The sequence below is a fragment of the Typopeltis vanoorti genome, chromosome 10, assembly GCF_054136105.1.
Source record: "Typopeltis vanoorti isolate ZY-2024b chromosome 10, IOZ_Tvanoo_1.0, whole genome shotgun sequence".
Lineage (NCBI taxonomy): Eukaryota > Metazoa > Arthropoda > Arachnida > Uropygi > Thelyphonidae > Typopeltis > Typopeltis vanoorti.
In genome coordinates, this window is record NC_143558.1 from 26,233,927 (window position 1) to 26,249,651 (window position 15,725).

Here is a 15,725-nt window from a genome sequence, read left to right on the forward strand (position 1 = left end):
TAATTGCAGAGAATGAAAGAATTCTAAAATAACGTAACAGGCTTAGTACACTCACGAAATCAAGTTGACAGCTTCTGTAACGTTACGCTCAGCACTTAGCGTACGAGATTTTCTCGAGCGTTGATTCTTCACGGATACATCACGGCGTCATGTATTAACCTAAGCAGAGAAGTCAGTCGTTTATTCCTCTTGTTAGAGCGACACAAGAATTATTGTGAATTTCTCTTCCCTTGACAGACGATTAATGACGAAATACTTGTGTAAATCAGGTATTATGTGCTGGTGGCGCCACCGTTCCCAAATGAAATCGAGTTGGTTTATTGTCTCATAAATAATTAGTATTTATTCTTCTTTTTTCGCAAGTAAGTAGCAGAGAATACGAAAAAGAGTTCCGCGCGTGTTATCTAAAAATAAAGTTATTATTGCTTCGTCAGCTTATGTAAAACTAATTAAAATTAAAATAAATCAAATGACATAATTAATATTAATGAAAAGAGTACGAAGTTTAGTCCTAGTTAGGCCTAATCGTCTGCACTTATGTATATGGACTAGACAAAAAAAGGAAAATAGAATCGCCTCAGCATTTCGAGATGCACAAAAGTAGACACCTAGCATAACATATTTGCAAATAATAAAGTTATTATTGCTTCGTCAACTTATGTAAAACTAATTAAATCAAATTTTATTAAACTATTTAAAACTAATTAAAATAAATCAACTGATATAATTAATATCAATGAAAAGAGTAGTTGAAGTTTAGTCTTAGTTAGGCAGTTAATCGTCTGCAGTTATGTATATGGACGACTGGGAAAAAAAGGAAAATAGAATTGCCTCAGCATTTCGAGGTGTACAATGGTAGAAATTAACATAACATATTCGCAAATAATAAAGTTATTATTGCTTCGTCAGCTTATGTAAAACTAATTAAATTAAACTAAACAAATGATATAATTAATACTGATGAAAAGAGTCGAAGTTTAGTCCTAGTTAGGCCTAATCTTCTGCACTCATGTACATGGACTGGACAAAAAAAGGAAAATAGTATCGCCTCAGCATTTCGTGGTGTACAAGGGTAGATACCTAGCATAACATATTTGAAATTTGCAACAAGAGTTCTTGAAAAGAACTATTTGATTCTGAAAAATCAAATGTTTAAAATCTGCTTCCGTTTCTTGAAATTTTAGGAAATTTTAGACACAAAATGTTCATTTGAAATTATAACAATCTCTATTAAGAGTAATGAGAAAGGGGCCGCTAATTCATGTATCTTAGAGCATTTAAAAATATCTTACATATTTAAGATCGCACTCGCTACCCTTTACAAGCATTAAATATGCTGGGCACGCATCACGTCTAATTAATTTTATAATTTAAATATGGACAACTGACGCTAAGCTATTAAACATTTATATGAATGCTTTTGTTTCGGTTGAGGGACTTATGCCTTCGTTGATACGAGTTTAAATAAATCTTGTAAGGAGGCGTGGTGTTGCAGAATCCACGAGATTTAACTAAGTGGAATGGAACACTCAAGCGTGCCAACTTTGAAATATGACGATGCTGGAGTCTTGTTTTACAAACTTCAAACGTTACAGAAAGATCAGAAAGATAAAGAATTTACTTAGGAGACAATTAAAATGTAATTACAAGAGGATTGAAGGGTTATTCATGTGTAAATTCATTCCAAAAAGAACAGTTTCGAAATATTCTTAAACTCCTGTTGAACTTCTATGCGAAACAAGCAAACTTTGCCAGCATTAATTAAAATAATTACAGTTCTGATGAACAACCCACATATTGTTCAACTACAAGCAATTATCATGACTGATTGAAGTAAGTAATAAACATGTGCATGACATATTGAAATACGGTGAATATTGCTGTAGTTTACACGTTCTGCTAATAAGAATGTTTTATAAGCTTATTAAACTTAATTTTTATAAAACTATATTTTATAAAACTAAGAAAGGTAATGGTTTAATAACACTGTCTGCCACACTTAATAAAAGCCTTGTTGCTTCTATGTTATTGCATGTGTTGGGGTGGGAATTAGTACCTTATTGCTGCACTCAGCCAATAAAGTAGGAGTGAAGCCCTCTGGTTGCAGAGCTCATTATCATGTTTCAAGTTTTTCCATCGTATTTTCTAGAAATGGCAAGGAATGTACCCGATATCGTTCCCCACAAAACACATTTTATCATTAATTTCAACTGGGCAAACGAATTAAGGTAATCTTTTTTACCAACTCATTAGAATTTACAGCATATACTTTTCTTGATTTTAATGTCATATAAATTTAGTACAAATTGTCTTTGTCTCAAAAGACAATTACTCAACTTAATTGGTAGTACTTAAGGAGCATCGAGGTATGGTGCTTTATCTCAGTTGCCCTACGGGGAAAATCGATCTTTATTTGTTTATGTCTAAGTTCATCCATTAAGGAGCTCTTAGTTTTTTCCCTTCATACTGGGAATAAAATGTTACTTTTTAATACAAAAAAGATCACGCTTATTTAAAAAGGGATTAAAATGTACTCCAAAAAAGAAAAAATATCGTTAGGTTGTGTGCTATTAATTAGAATAAAGTAATGTGAATGCAAATAAGTAGAAAGGACAGCTACACGTATACACATTTTCTTTAGGCTGTCTTTTCTGATTGTTGACAAGGTAAATAGCGGATTTTTCACTAAAACGTATATCCAAAACAGTGTTATTAGTATGCTTAGTCCGCTCGAGCAAGGAGTGTCCTAAGTTCGATTCTCGTCGGCGACGTCAGGCGCTTAAGGATCTTCCTCAGCCATAGCCAAACTAGCCGGTCTTGGCGTGGACAGCAGGGGTTTTTCCACCAGTTTATCTGGGATTTTTCATCTGGCAAGCAGGCAAACCGGTCCCGTAAACATACAGGATACACTCATAGGATATAGTACGGCAAGGAAAATCATTTTGCTCATAGTCACTTCTCTAGTATGGTAGCATATAGCTACCCCCACCAACCGTATGCTGAGGGAATAGAATAGAAGGTATGTCTAGTTGCTCAGAAACAACCCAATATCACTTCATTACAGTAACAATATAAAACATCGCCAGAGGCAGATCGTGAAGTACAGTACAATATAAATGGTTGTCATATCCAAGTATTATATATATAACTCTTATCTTCTTTTTTCGTGCGAACAGATCGATCCCCTTCGGAACGATCTGAATAAGAAAACATCTAGGATTCGAGTAACCTTTTCCTAGAGGGCAAGATGTTTTCATCTAAAGGAGACAACCGGCCTCATACGGAAGTGGCAAGAGTTTTCATTCAGGTAGCCAGAATTTTTCATTACGCAGACAAAGCGGCCAGAACACATTCGATCAACACGTATAACATTCTGGATTCATAGCTACTTCGGCCGTAATTTCAACTTTCTCAATCGCCGCTCGCTAAGATGAAACCAATGTATGATTCTTCATTAGAATAAAATATTTCCTGAGATTTATTCGTCTTTTATTTATGACTGTCACATTGTGTTTCCATAGCAGCGATAGCATCTGATTGCGAATACTCAATGGCACGGTAATCCGTGTATGTTTCATTGCTGTTCGAAAGAATATTTCTAGTTGATCAAGCATCAGCAAGCATAGAAGAAACTCTCGGATGGAATTGTGATTTGTTAATTACTGATAACATCCAAGTAAGACCAAAGAACTGAATGTTTCTAAACAGTTCCGTAACTGTCATTGTTCAATAAATTATGAAAATTGGCAGTAACGATGCTGCATTTCTGAATCTGGATCTGTTTCACGAGAATATGAAGCACTCTCAACACATTTAGCTCATTCTGTAGAGTTATCTTCATCTAGTCCATCCTCAGGTGGTTTAGGAACTTGCAATGTACTAACATTGCAAGTTCCTAAACCACCTGACCAAGTTCCTAAACCACAAGTTCCTAAACCACCTTACTACGAGACGTGTTTCTAACAAGAAACACGTCTCGTGGTAAGTTCTAGTATTTGACCCGTTTCGTCAAGTAGCAATTACATGCATGGTCTACAGGTCACCTCTATTCCACTGGGAAAGCAAATATCATTACATTACGCAGTTGTTGTTGTTGTTATGTTCCATCGAGTTGTTTTCGACTCCTGGTGATTCTATGAACATAGATTCTCCATTCAGATCTGTCCCTGGCCATATCTTTCAGAATTTCCAAGCGCATTCCATTTGCTTCTTTAACTCTATCCATCCATCTAATTCTTGGTCTTCCTCTCTCCTACTTCCATAAACTTTTTGCAAGCATCATCATCATCATCTTCTTCTCTAGACTGTCATTTTCTCGCATAATATGTCCAAAGTATGACAGTTTTTGATTGATGATCATAGCTTCGAGGGAGCAATCTGGCTTTATCCTATCTATCACTGATTTATTGGTTTGCTTTGCAGTCCATGGTATTCTTAGTAAGCGTCTCAAACCCATAATTCAACTGAATCTATTTTCTTTCTTTCACTCTTTCTCAGGGTTTAACTTTCACATTCATACAGTACCACAGAAAATAATACCATTGCTTTCACGATTCTGATTTTGTTGCGAGGCTAATATCTTTATCTTTAAACATCTTGCTTAAATTTGCCATTACTTTCTTTCTGAATAATAATATTCTTCTAACCATTGCGGAGTACATATTCTTTTTATATCCTCCTGAATACTTTGCATGCCTGTTGCAACATATAAGGAGAGCTCAGGTCTAGTCTTGATTTAAAGGTTTTCCATTGAAAGTACAGCTAGACGCTCCTGTGTTCATAAGAGGAAATGTCTGTTTGTAAATTTCAATGTTAGTTAATCACACCCTGCAGTTCATGCTTCTGCCGAATGCGAGACACTTTCATGAGCAAAATTGGATAATACATCAATAGAGTTGTCAGTTTTTTTTACTCATTTATGCAAAAATATTTAATAGTGTAATTTATAAATGTAAGAAATAAACCGAACGAATATTTTTGAATTAGGTATGTGACCAAGTGCGAAAAATGAGTGGGTTTTATAGCAATAGGTAGGTAGGAGAATAAAAATGAATTCGAATGGTCGGATCGTAAAATTTTCTATATTTCACCTGTTGCCTTTACAGAATTTGCAGTTTTCTACAATACTTGGTAAACCGTCTTCAGAATATTATGAAAATTGCATCGATTGTCGATCAAATAAAGCGGATGGAAGTCGATAGGAATTATGGGCAAAACGGTTGCACTAAAGAGGATTTAAAAAGAACGTTAAGGGCAGGCAAACGTCCATTTCTTCTAGACACAGAAGGAGAAGTGGCTTAAGGAAGACCAATAAGTCGCCCTGAAAGATTCACTGGAGATTTCGCAGGTGTGAAGTTGAGGGATAGACGAGGAGTCACATGCATGATGCAGGAATTGTCGTAATCGGGCAGGAGAGCAACAGGAAGCGGGCGACGGTATGGAGAATCAGAACAGATGGTCGACACGGAGGAGATTGGAAAGGTAGGCTTACGTGTGCTACCCTCTTTTCCCAGAAATCGATAAGCTATAAATAAATCACACGATGGCTGACAAAGTATGCTAACTTTACATGCGGTGACAGCATGTCCTAAACGTTCATTAGTTCGGTGTTGTGTTGTCTACAATGATCATGCAGGAAACAGTTTGAGTGTGCATGCTTTAAGTGGACGCAGAGCGATTTATAATAATCAACCCTCCTTTTTATGCTCCACCCACCTCTCCTCAATTAATGGTTTGCTCCATGTAACAATTGCTTTTAGTCGCACCAGAGAAAAATCTAGAATGTGGAAAAACAGGATTTGACTTCAAAGTCTTTCATTTTATAATCGAAATATTTTTTTCATTGGTCAATAGCTGGTATTTAAACCCGATTAATCCTATCCATATTCAAATATTATACAAGTAAACAGGTGTGTGTTTATGTGTGTATATATATGTGGAAATTAAAAAAACAAAAAAAAAACAGTATTACACTAACAAACACAAAAAATAAAATATTTATTTTTCTGTAATTAAGCCAAAAGACAAACAGAATAAATAGAGTTTTCACAGATCGAAGAAATAAACACATATACGAAAATAATAAAAGCAAATAAATAATTTAAATGATAAAATATAGAAGAAATATAATAATAAAAAGAAAGTAATATAAAAATAATATATATATTAGCAAAAATCACTGAAAAACAGTGCCATCTATGGGATTAATAGGAATGTATCGTGCAGCTTTGTTACAAGCTGCGCGATATGCATATCACAGGCTATACACGATTTACCAGTGCAATTAATTTTATTAAAAAAAACTAAATTATGTCATAAATAATTAAATAATAAATAAAATAATAAAAATATAGAAATTAAAATAATAATAATAATATGAAGTAATTAAAAAAATAATAAATATATTAATAAACATCACTCAAAAACACCGCCATCTATGGGTTTAATAGTGAATTTATCGCGCAGCTTTTTCATAAGCTGTGACGTCATGCATATCATAGGCTTTACATGATTTATACCAGTGAAAATAATTATATTTCGCTGGGAAATAAAATAAATAAATGTAACATATTTTATATTTGTATTTCAACGTTTTAAAAGTTTAAGATATTGTCTAAAATTTTAAAAACGTAATAAATACTTTTAAACGGTGTCAAATAATATTACAATTATATTATGGAAACCAATTTCGCGAAAACAGCCCGAACAAAGCCTACGACGCCACCTATGATTGTAATATCAAACTAGGATACATTTGCTTGTTTCTAATAAATGGAGAAAATTTAGAAGAAAAAAAAAAACCACATTAAAACGAATGACTAGTGGCTAGCGAATGCCGTTAATCATGCAGAGGAGATGATTCCAAGCGAGTATAAAACGCTATTAGTATCCAAAAATACACTTATTCATGTGGAAAAAAAGAAAGACTGATAAACAAGAAATTATTTGTGGTTTGGGGGTTGATTTATCTTCGAGATAAATAGGATAAAATAGGAATCAGACTGGTCGCGTGCAGAGAGATGAGGAAGTTTCATCACGATAGATCATACGGCCTTCCATTAATGGAGTTGGGGAATCTAACAAACTAGAAAAGAGCGACGAGGTTGCCAGTTACTTCTGGATGTCAGCTGTTTGTGTCGTTTCCAAGGATACCGTATCTATACAGAGAGGGAGGCTCTTAGCAGGAAACTGTATATATATATAAACTTTGGGCTCTTCCATCTGAGCTGTGACACTCGGATGTCATTAGAAACATGGAATCCAGTCAAGAAATATATCGGAATGATATGTCTAGGTAGGGCGAAAGAGTTTATTTGTTTATACGTTTTCTTTTTGGAGTGTCATTATCGTCTTGCCACATGGAAACGTACAGGTTAGGAAACTAGAAATATCTGTCGAAAATGGCCTACCCATAATTACATTTAAACAACTATGAGATTAATTTTTTTAAGCAACTGAACATACGGATCAATTTAAACATTAGATTTATTTATATACCACGATCGCTGGGATGATCCGCATTGTACGCTTTCAATAGGAGATCAAAATTGTCACGTATAAAAGTATCGAGCAAAATATAAAGATTATGAATTAGTGAAAAATTCCAACCACAATCATTGCCATCAAGTGCATGAAGCGATACTGATCAACGATCAACTTTATTGAATTTTTCAACATTGAAATTTAAGCACTAAACTAATTATTTCCTTCATAAACATCCTGTCAGCATTTTATAACAGGGAAATTTCAAATTCACGTGGTCAGTGTGTTTTATAGAGCCCTATATCTTCAACTTCTGACACATCACGACTTTGCCCTATTTTTAACACTTGCGGATCAACAATTTTTAGCTCCTGATGAAGAAAAACAGTAATGTTACTTGTTTCATAATGATCATCCCCTTATTTCTAGAAACGGTCATTTTTTTTCAGGTGTATCCGATGTCATTTTTCATTTTCTTTGTCCTTTAGTACTATTTTTTATTTTGTCAATTAATACTATTGACTAGTTGTGTCGTCCTTTAGTAAGCCTTTAATTTCTATTTTGTCCTTCAGTACTTTTTAATTTCTATTTTGTCATTTAGCATTGTTTCAATTCCTATTTTCTCCTTCAGTACTTTTAATTTGTATTTTGTTCCTCAATACTTTTAATTTCTATTTTGTCCTTCAGTACTTTTTAATTTCTATTTTGTCCTTCAGTACTTTTTAATTTCTATTTTGTCATTTAGCATTGTTTCAATTTCTATTTTGCCCTTCAGTACTTTTTAATTTCTATTTTGTCATTTAGCATTCTTTTAATTTCTATTTTGTCTTTTGGCATTCTTTTAATTTCTATTTTGTCCTTTATTATATTTTTATTATTAATTTTCTATTCTAGATAATTTTTTTCAAATGCCTATTTGGATCCCTATAGCTCCTTTTCTTCACTAAACATTTCTTTGAATAGTCCTTATATAGTCCTTATAAGGACTGTCTTAAAGGGGCGAAGCAAGAATGCTTTTCATCTTCCCCGTTATCTGTAGAGGACAGTGTAGGGATAAGGTGTTATTGAGCTACTATTAAAGCTCTGATCATGGTAGGAGGGTAACAGCAATAGCCGAGCCTCAGTTAGAACTTCATTAGCTACAGCAGTGCCATCAGTTACCCTCCAAGGGTATTAGATTGAATGAATCCATTTCTTTGAATCGCATAATTTTCCCATTATAAATATCCGCTAAGTACACTGAATTGTGGTGTTATGCGGTGCCGACTGAAGATTTTCACTTGCGTTGAGAACAACATCACCGATAACGAATTCCACCACTTCTTAAAAACAAGAATTGATTGTTTATTTTCTCTTTTAATGTATTTCAGTTAATATTTTCATTTATTTTTGTTAAACATGGTTTACTTACAACTGATTTCTTTAAAAAAAGAAACGAATTGGGTATTTTAATGAAATAGTTTCATTCATAATTCACTGAATTTCAAAATTACAACGGCGAACTCCATCTTCTTTTCCTACCTGGAAGCCCACCCTATAATCATTTCCTGGGATTTTGTCTCCATCGATCCACAGAGGATCATTTTGTCTCTTCAAGGAGACTTTCTCTATACCTTTCCATCTTTTTTTTTCTGCCTTTTGAGACTGGCTTGAATACTTTCCTATTACTCACAGCACGTTATGGTGGATATTTTTTTTTTCTATATTTAGGCTTGCCAACCGATGAAGTGCTTAAGGAGTGTATTTTTCCCCTTTATCATTTCCCCTACTGTATCAAATATTTTCTTTCATTGAATGCACCCTTTCTCATTTGATTTTACGAATCAGCGTCGTAAAGTTCATCTGCGTGTCATTTTTCAAAAAGAGAAAACAATCCTCGCGAATGGCACACAATAAAATACAATTCTCTCTTGTTTATCACACGAAAGGTTACTAATGTATGAAAATTCCAGACTTCATAGAACATCAACTACATCTTCTTCGGATAATCGACGTTCTGCCTTTCGTTGGATTGAAAAAAATTCAACTATCAGCCTCCTTCAAAAAAAAAAAAAAAAAAAAATGACTATGCATGCTTTGAAACACGTTTTGGGTTAGGACTACTCATGAAAAATAAGAAAATGTGCATTTATGACGCTCACAATATCAATTGCAGTGTTTTATCCTAATGCTGGCATCGTGCCAAAAGTGAAATATATCCATCATAAAACACGTGCCAATAGTGAAATTATTCGCTTACATAAATTTCGTTTTTTACATGTGTCACATTCTGTAGTTATATTTCACTGGACTGGAGTGACTTGAATATTAAATTCTGTTCAATAAATATAAGTCACTTTTATATTTTCATTATTTATTTATCTAAGTTAGAAAAAGAAAACTGTTAACCACTCTCTTAGGTAATGAATTCTTGACGTCACATTTTAAGAAAAAAAAAATTAATCACCAGATGTCAAGTTGACATATTATGCAGCCTCCGTGAGATTAATTATATATAAAATCCTAATTATTACGTAATACTCAATCATCTGTAGTCTCATAGCTAAAATATATATAATTTACTCTATAAACTTGCCCAATAAAACACCTTTAATTTTTTTTAATACAGGGTTGCCATAAAATAACTTTCCCTCTTTGGAGGCATCTGTAGCTAAAACCAATAAACGGAATGAGACCAAATTTTATATTGAGATTTTTGAAGGCGTGGGGAGATGATTTCTGCGAAAGAAAGATTTAGTACCAAAAGTCGCCGATAGGGGAAATTTTGGCGCTGGCGGAGCCGAAAGAAGTCAAATATTTGCGATAAACGCAGGTAAAAAAGGATTATGCAAATTTTACTGTGCGTACGTGACAACAGCGCCACCAATTCCACTTAAAAAGGGATTGGGAACGTTGTATGTTGGTGGCTTTCCCAACTTGCATGTCTTGAAAGAGAACATAAAACGGGCTGTTATGAACATCCAATCCGACTCCTTACGCTCAGCTGTAGAGCATGTCGGACACCGGATGCAATTTGTTGTACACAAGAAAGTTCAGCACATTGAAAATCGTGTATGTGGTCCAGCGGACCCTGATTCTGATGAATAAAACATTATTTCCTGTGAGTTCAATCACTACATTAATTTCTGTGTCTCTCGCAAGTTGTTGTTTTAGTTTAATTATTATTATTATTATTATTATCATTACAACGTGCCACATATCCAGCTGGAATGAGTGTCACTTACACCGTGGAAATATTATTATTTCATTTTATCTGCCTTTAATGTAATTATCCGCTTCAATGTAATTCTTTTCGGCTCCGCTAGCGCCCAACTTTCCCCTATCGGCGACATTTGGTACTAAATCTTTTTTTTTAAATATTTTAAATAATATTTAAAATATTATTTCTTTTGATTCATCATTTTAACTTCGTATGTTATAATTTATTGTTGTACATTCATATGTTGCTGTTCTATATTACAGTTAAATCTGTCATTATTGTTTTTCTTATGGATCATGCTAACTTCTAGTTGCATTGTTGACTGAAGTCGTTCTACTATCGCCTATTTCATAAGTCCCATGATCCTTAACAATGAAAGAGTTATTTGCCAGACATCTATTATTTAAATTTAATTTATATCATCTCTTTCTGAACTACACAAAACTGAATAAGATATATTCTTCACGCATTTCGCATACATCAAAATATATAAACTATACGCTACTCCTAATGTATTTACTCTTTTAATTATTCAGATGAAGCTTACTTTGTTTTCCACTGAAAGCCCTCCTGATAAATCTCAGTAACCTCTGGTAGATGCTATAGAGAGAAACTCCAGCTCCCATGTGGTCATATGAATTTGAGTAAGTTTGCTTTTCAGCGTCCTCAGTGACTTCATCTTCTGGCTCTGGATCGCCCACAGATTTGGGTTTTAATTCCACTGACATTTATGAATAATTGGCGAAAAATATTCTGTAATAAACTGGCTATTCGCTTTCGAAAAAGAACACTATTGCTCTGATAGAGAGCGAAGTGTCTATTGCACTTTAAAACAATATGAGATGACGTCACCGGATGACACGTCTCGCTACATTGTTGACTGAGTTAACCGGATATCGTGTGTCATTTCATGATTCGAGCGAGCTTCAATAATGGAGCCATTGTTAAGAATTGGTATTTTTGGAATTTGATATTTCTTGTGAATGAATAAATTATTTTCATTGGCTCCTGTTTTGCTCTTTTGGGTAGTTTTACATTATTCCATGTGTCAATATCAACACAACACTTTTATTTTAATAATTTCAATGCATCGATGATGGTTATTGAAAAATAATCTTTGAGATTAGCACTTTTTTTTCTGGAATCCAGCCCCTGTAAAGAAAGAAAACAATTATTGGAATTTAATCATTATAATAACTAATATCACTGTCACGGAGTATAGCGTTTAATTTGTTATGCAATTTTCAATCACAATAATTAAAAATAAAATTTAATCACCATATATTGTTAACATCATATTAACTTATTCTAGGGGAATAAAAAAAAAACAATCTATCCTTTTTTAAGCAATAGGGAAAATAAAAGGCTATTTATGGAAAAAAGATCAGAACCGGAAGTAGGATAATAAAATAATCCCGCAAACGGGATTATTAAATAAATCTAGCGATTGTCCATTATACTGTATCAAAAAATAATTTTATTGTAGTGGGATAGACCAACGCTGTTAACAGAAACTTTATAAATGACATCGAAAGAATTAAAGATAACCATAATGTACCGAACACCTGCACCAACACTAAATGGTGATTATTCTAGAGGTTATTTTTTTTTTCATTGATTTGGACCTAAGGAATTTGTAACGGAAGTCATAACAGCTGAATTAGTTTAAAATTAAGATAAATTGGAAACCAGTACCCAGTTAGTAATGCCAATTTAAATAAGGTATAAATCGAGGCAGTATCAGAGCAGTATGATACATCTAAGTTATATAGCAGGGTATGATATATCTGTATTCAGTTACATCGCAAGGTACGCTATATCTCTATCTAATTATATAACAGGGTTGAGTTCACACAGTCTTATCCTATTATTAGCACAAGGATGACTAATAATGAAAAATGCATTATTAAAATTAAAATTATTTTTTTCTCTTGGATGAGAAAAAAGTAAAAACCTGAAATGTCAAAACTATTTGAGGCTTTTATTCCGTACGTTTACTTAGCCAAGAATATAGATAATAGCATGATTAATTATTCTGAAAGAAAAAAATGAATATATATTAAATTAGATTAATTAAATTATTATTAATGTAAAATATAATTAATTCAGGCTCATCAAAGTACCGATTTTAATTTAATCTGGTTTAAATAATCTTAAGTCTCGTAAATTATTTAATCTAGATTCAAAATTCTTCAACTTTTAGCTAACATTCAAGTTACATCAATGAAATCTAAAATTATCAGTAATCTTTATTGTAAGATAAAATACTTAATAATACTTTAGCTTATTTCTATAAATATATACGTCTATTCGATTTTTTTAGTGATAATTCCAATTTTGGATAAAAATCCAAAAGACTAGCATTCTTAATCGACTACTATCCTGATCACACGAACCTAGGTGTAGGTAAAATTGTTACCCTAGACTTAATTAGCTATATCTTAAATCGGTAATTGATTCCTGATGAGTTTTCTTTGAAGGATTGACAATCGATATTTTAAGGCGATTTATCTTAACTGGAAAGTAGATTCACTGCATGATTATGGTGTTGTGCGGAGACACACGACATCAGGCAATCCATTTATTGTCATTTTCAAAAGCACCTGTGTGTGTGTGTGTGTGTGTGTGTGTGTGTGTGTGTGTGTGTGTGTGTGTGTGTGTGTGTGTGTGTGTGTGTGTGTGTGTGTGTGTGTGTGTGTGTGTGTGTGTGTGTGTGTGTGTGTGTTTAGATTTAAAAACGGTGTATTGCACACATTATAGCAAACTGCCTTATTCGCCAATTAGCACCAAATAGGTCGTGACATCGATTTTTAGGCGAAGTATCTTGATTCTCCTAATGACAAATAGACGTCTTTCGCTTGATATCCTTATCACAGTCTAGGATCTTCATGTTCCAATTTATTACTCCATATTTCATACCACTAAAGCGTCTCACCTTCCTTCTCCTCGATGTCAGCGCTTGTTCCAATTGCCTGTCATTGTTCTGTGATGGTCAACGAACCGCCAGACAATGCATCCATCGTCTTGCAATTAAAGCCAAAAAAAAAAAAAAAGTAGAAGAAGAAGCAGACGGTGCTTGGCATATATCTGAGTGACACGTGGCAGGGTTTATGACCGAGACGGTAGCACCCTATTGGATGACGTATTTTTCCTCGGTGATTGGGTTAAGTGAAAAATCACACGGATTAATTTAAAGGTGATCCTGTAAGTGGATTTTATCATTTATACGTAGAATTAGAAGCAGTAAGGCAATGGGGGATGGCTTAGATACGAAATCAATTTTTTTGTTATTTTATATTATTTTTATAGAAGCATATTTCAAAATAAGAAGCAGTATTGTGCGTGTCTGTGCGTGCTAGAGGGTGGGGAAATCACGTGGATATGGGAGCACTACACCATAGGGATAATAATTCCGAGTAACGTTTCTTATAGATTTTTAGGTGCTGAGCTCGAAAAAAAATAGTACAAAAATTCCATCACTCACCAATTTTATCCAATTTCTAATTTTATCGTTTTTATTAGTAGTATTTTGATTTAAATTCAGCGCATTGGTATTTATTTTCATCCTCCTTTATTTACAGCTAATCAGTCGTATAAGTGATTTTTTGAAATGCCTATGGTAAATAAAGAAATTTCCACGAAACTACTCATTCTTAAGATAAGAGAGGGAGGTAGAATGCAGATAAAAGTGCAGGTGGCTACTTTGAATCTGATTTGCTGAGATAATAGATGACTTTCCTGTTATAGACACATTTTCCTGTGTGATTCTTTAGTTGAGCTTTAGTCATTGACTACTAAGGTTATCATATTTCTGAAAGGTGGCATATTTTCTCAGTTAGTGTGAAGATTTAAATTAATGTGTTTGCAGTACTGAAGTATGACTCAGTACCAGTAGCACATTCCGTGCATTTGAAAGAACGATACGAAACTTTAGCCTTCATTCTCAGCAAACGTAAGTACAATGATCATGGATGGACAGTTTGCGGTGATCTTGAAGTCACATTTTGACTTTGGTACAACAAAGAGGATACACCAAATACCCGTTCTTTTTGTGCGAGTGGGGCAGCCGACATCAAGAGCAACACTGGATCAAGAAGGAATGGCCAGAAAGAGTCACATTAGAACCTGGAAGTAAAAATGTGTTACACGAAACTTTGGTTGCTCGGGAAAAAATCCTTTTACACCCGCTTCAATAAAGCTGGGATTGATGAAGCAATTTGTCAAGGCTTTGTCGAAAGAAGGAGAGTGTTTTAAATACATCTGAGCAAAATTTCCGGGATTATCTACAGCAAAAGAAGGTATTTTATCAGTCCTGACATCAGGAAACTTATGAAGGATAAACTGTTTGAACACAAAATGGCAACTGTTGAAAAAGAAACGTGGAAAGCTTTGAAAGAGGTGGTGACCAAATGTTTAGGAAATCACAAGGACCTCAACTATAAAATGATTGAAGACATGCTATAGAAATTCAAGGAATTGGGATGCTCAATGAGCTTAAAAGTACACTTTATCAACTCTCATTTAGACTACTTTCCTGAAAATCTGGGAAACTATCAGCGAAGAGCAATTGAGATCCATTTTGCGAAAAATCTTACGAAATAGAGAAAACCGGAAGAGATATTTGAAATCAGCGGTCACAAATAAATCAGAAATAGTTTCCAGACAACTTTCCATGACTAGAATTTTGCAGGCCTATATAATTAATTTGATGTTATAAAGAACTAAGTGTCCGAGACTATATGAGAAAATTAGTTTTCCTGAAAGAATAAGTTATAATTTCTCCCAAATCTGGGAACTTAGAGAGTTCCAAATCTGATGATCTCCAGAAACACCGCATTATTATGGCCAGTTTAAAATAGTCCGATATTAACCACTATTCAGATAGCATGCGATGATCCTCCGTTTTCGTGGCAGTCTTCACGAATTCTCTAAAATAGTGTGTAGTGTGATATTATCCGCTTTTGTTTTCTTTTTGGAATTATGGCGTGCACGATAATTTGGAAATATTGTAGGAGATTTTTCCTACCATATTTTCCTAAAACTA

At 33.8% G+C, this 15,725-nt stretch overlaps 1 protein-coding gene across 1 annotated transcript in view; it reads right to left on the reverse strand.

Moving 5' to 3' along the window:
• The window catches only part of LOC150102256 (A-type potassium channel modulatory protein KCNIP1-like), a 56,528-nt gene extending 44,857 nt beyond the window's left edge, over window positions 1-11,671 (reverse strand). The window contains exon 1 of the mRNA XM_090399170.1: window positions 11,229-11,671. Within this exon, the coding sequence (XP_090255296.1) occupies window positions 11,229-11,409 (181 nt within the window). The 5' untranslated portion in view covers window positions 11,410-11,671. The remainder of the gene's footprint in view (window positions 1-11,228) is intronic.
• Between the last annotated feature and the right edge of the window lie 4,054 nt (window positions 11,672-15,725).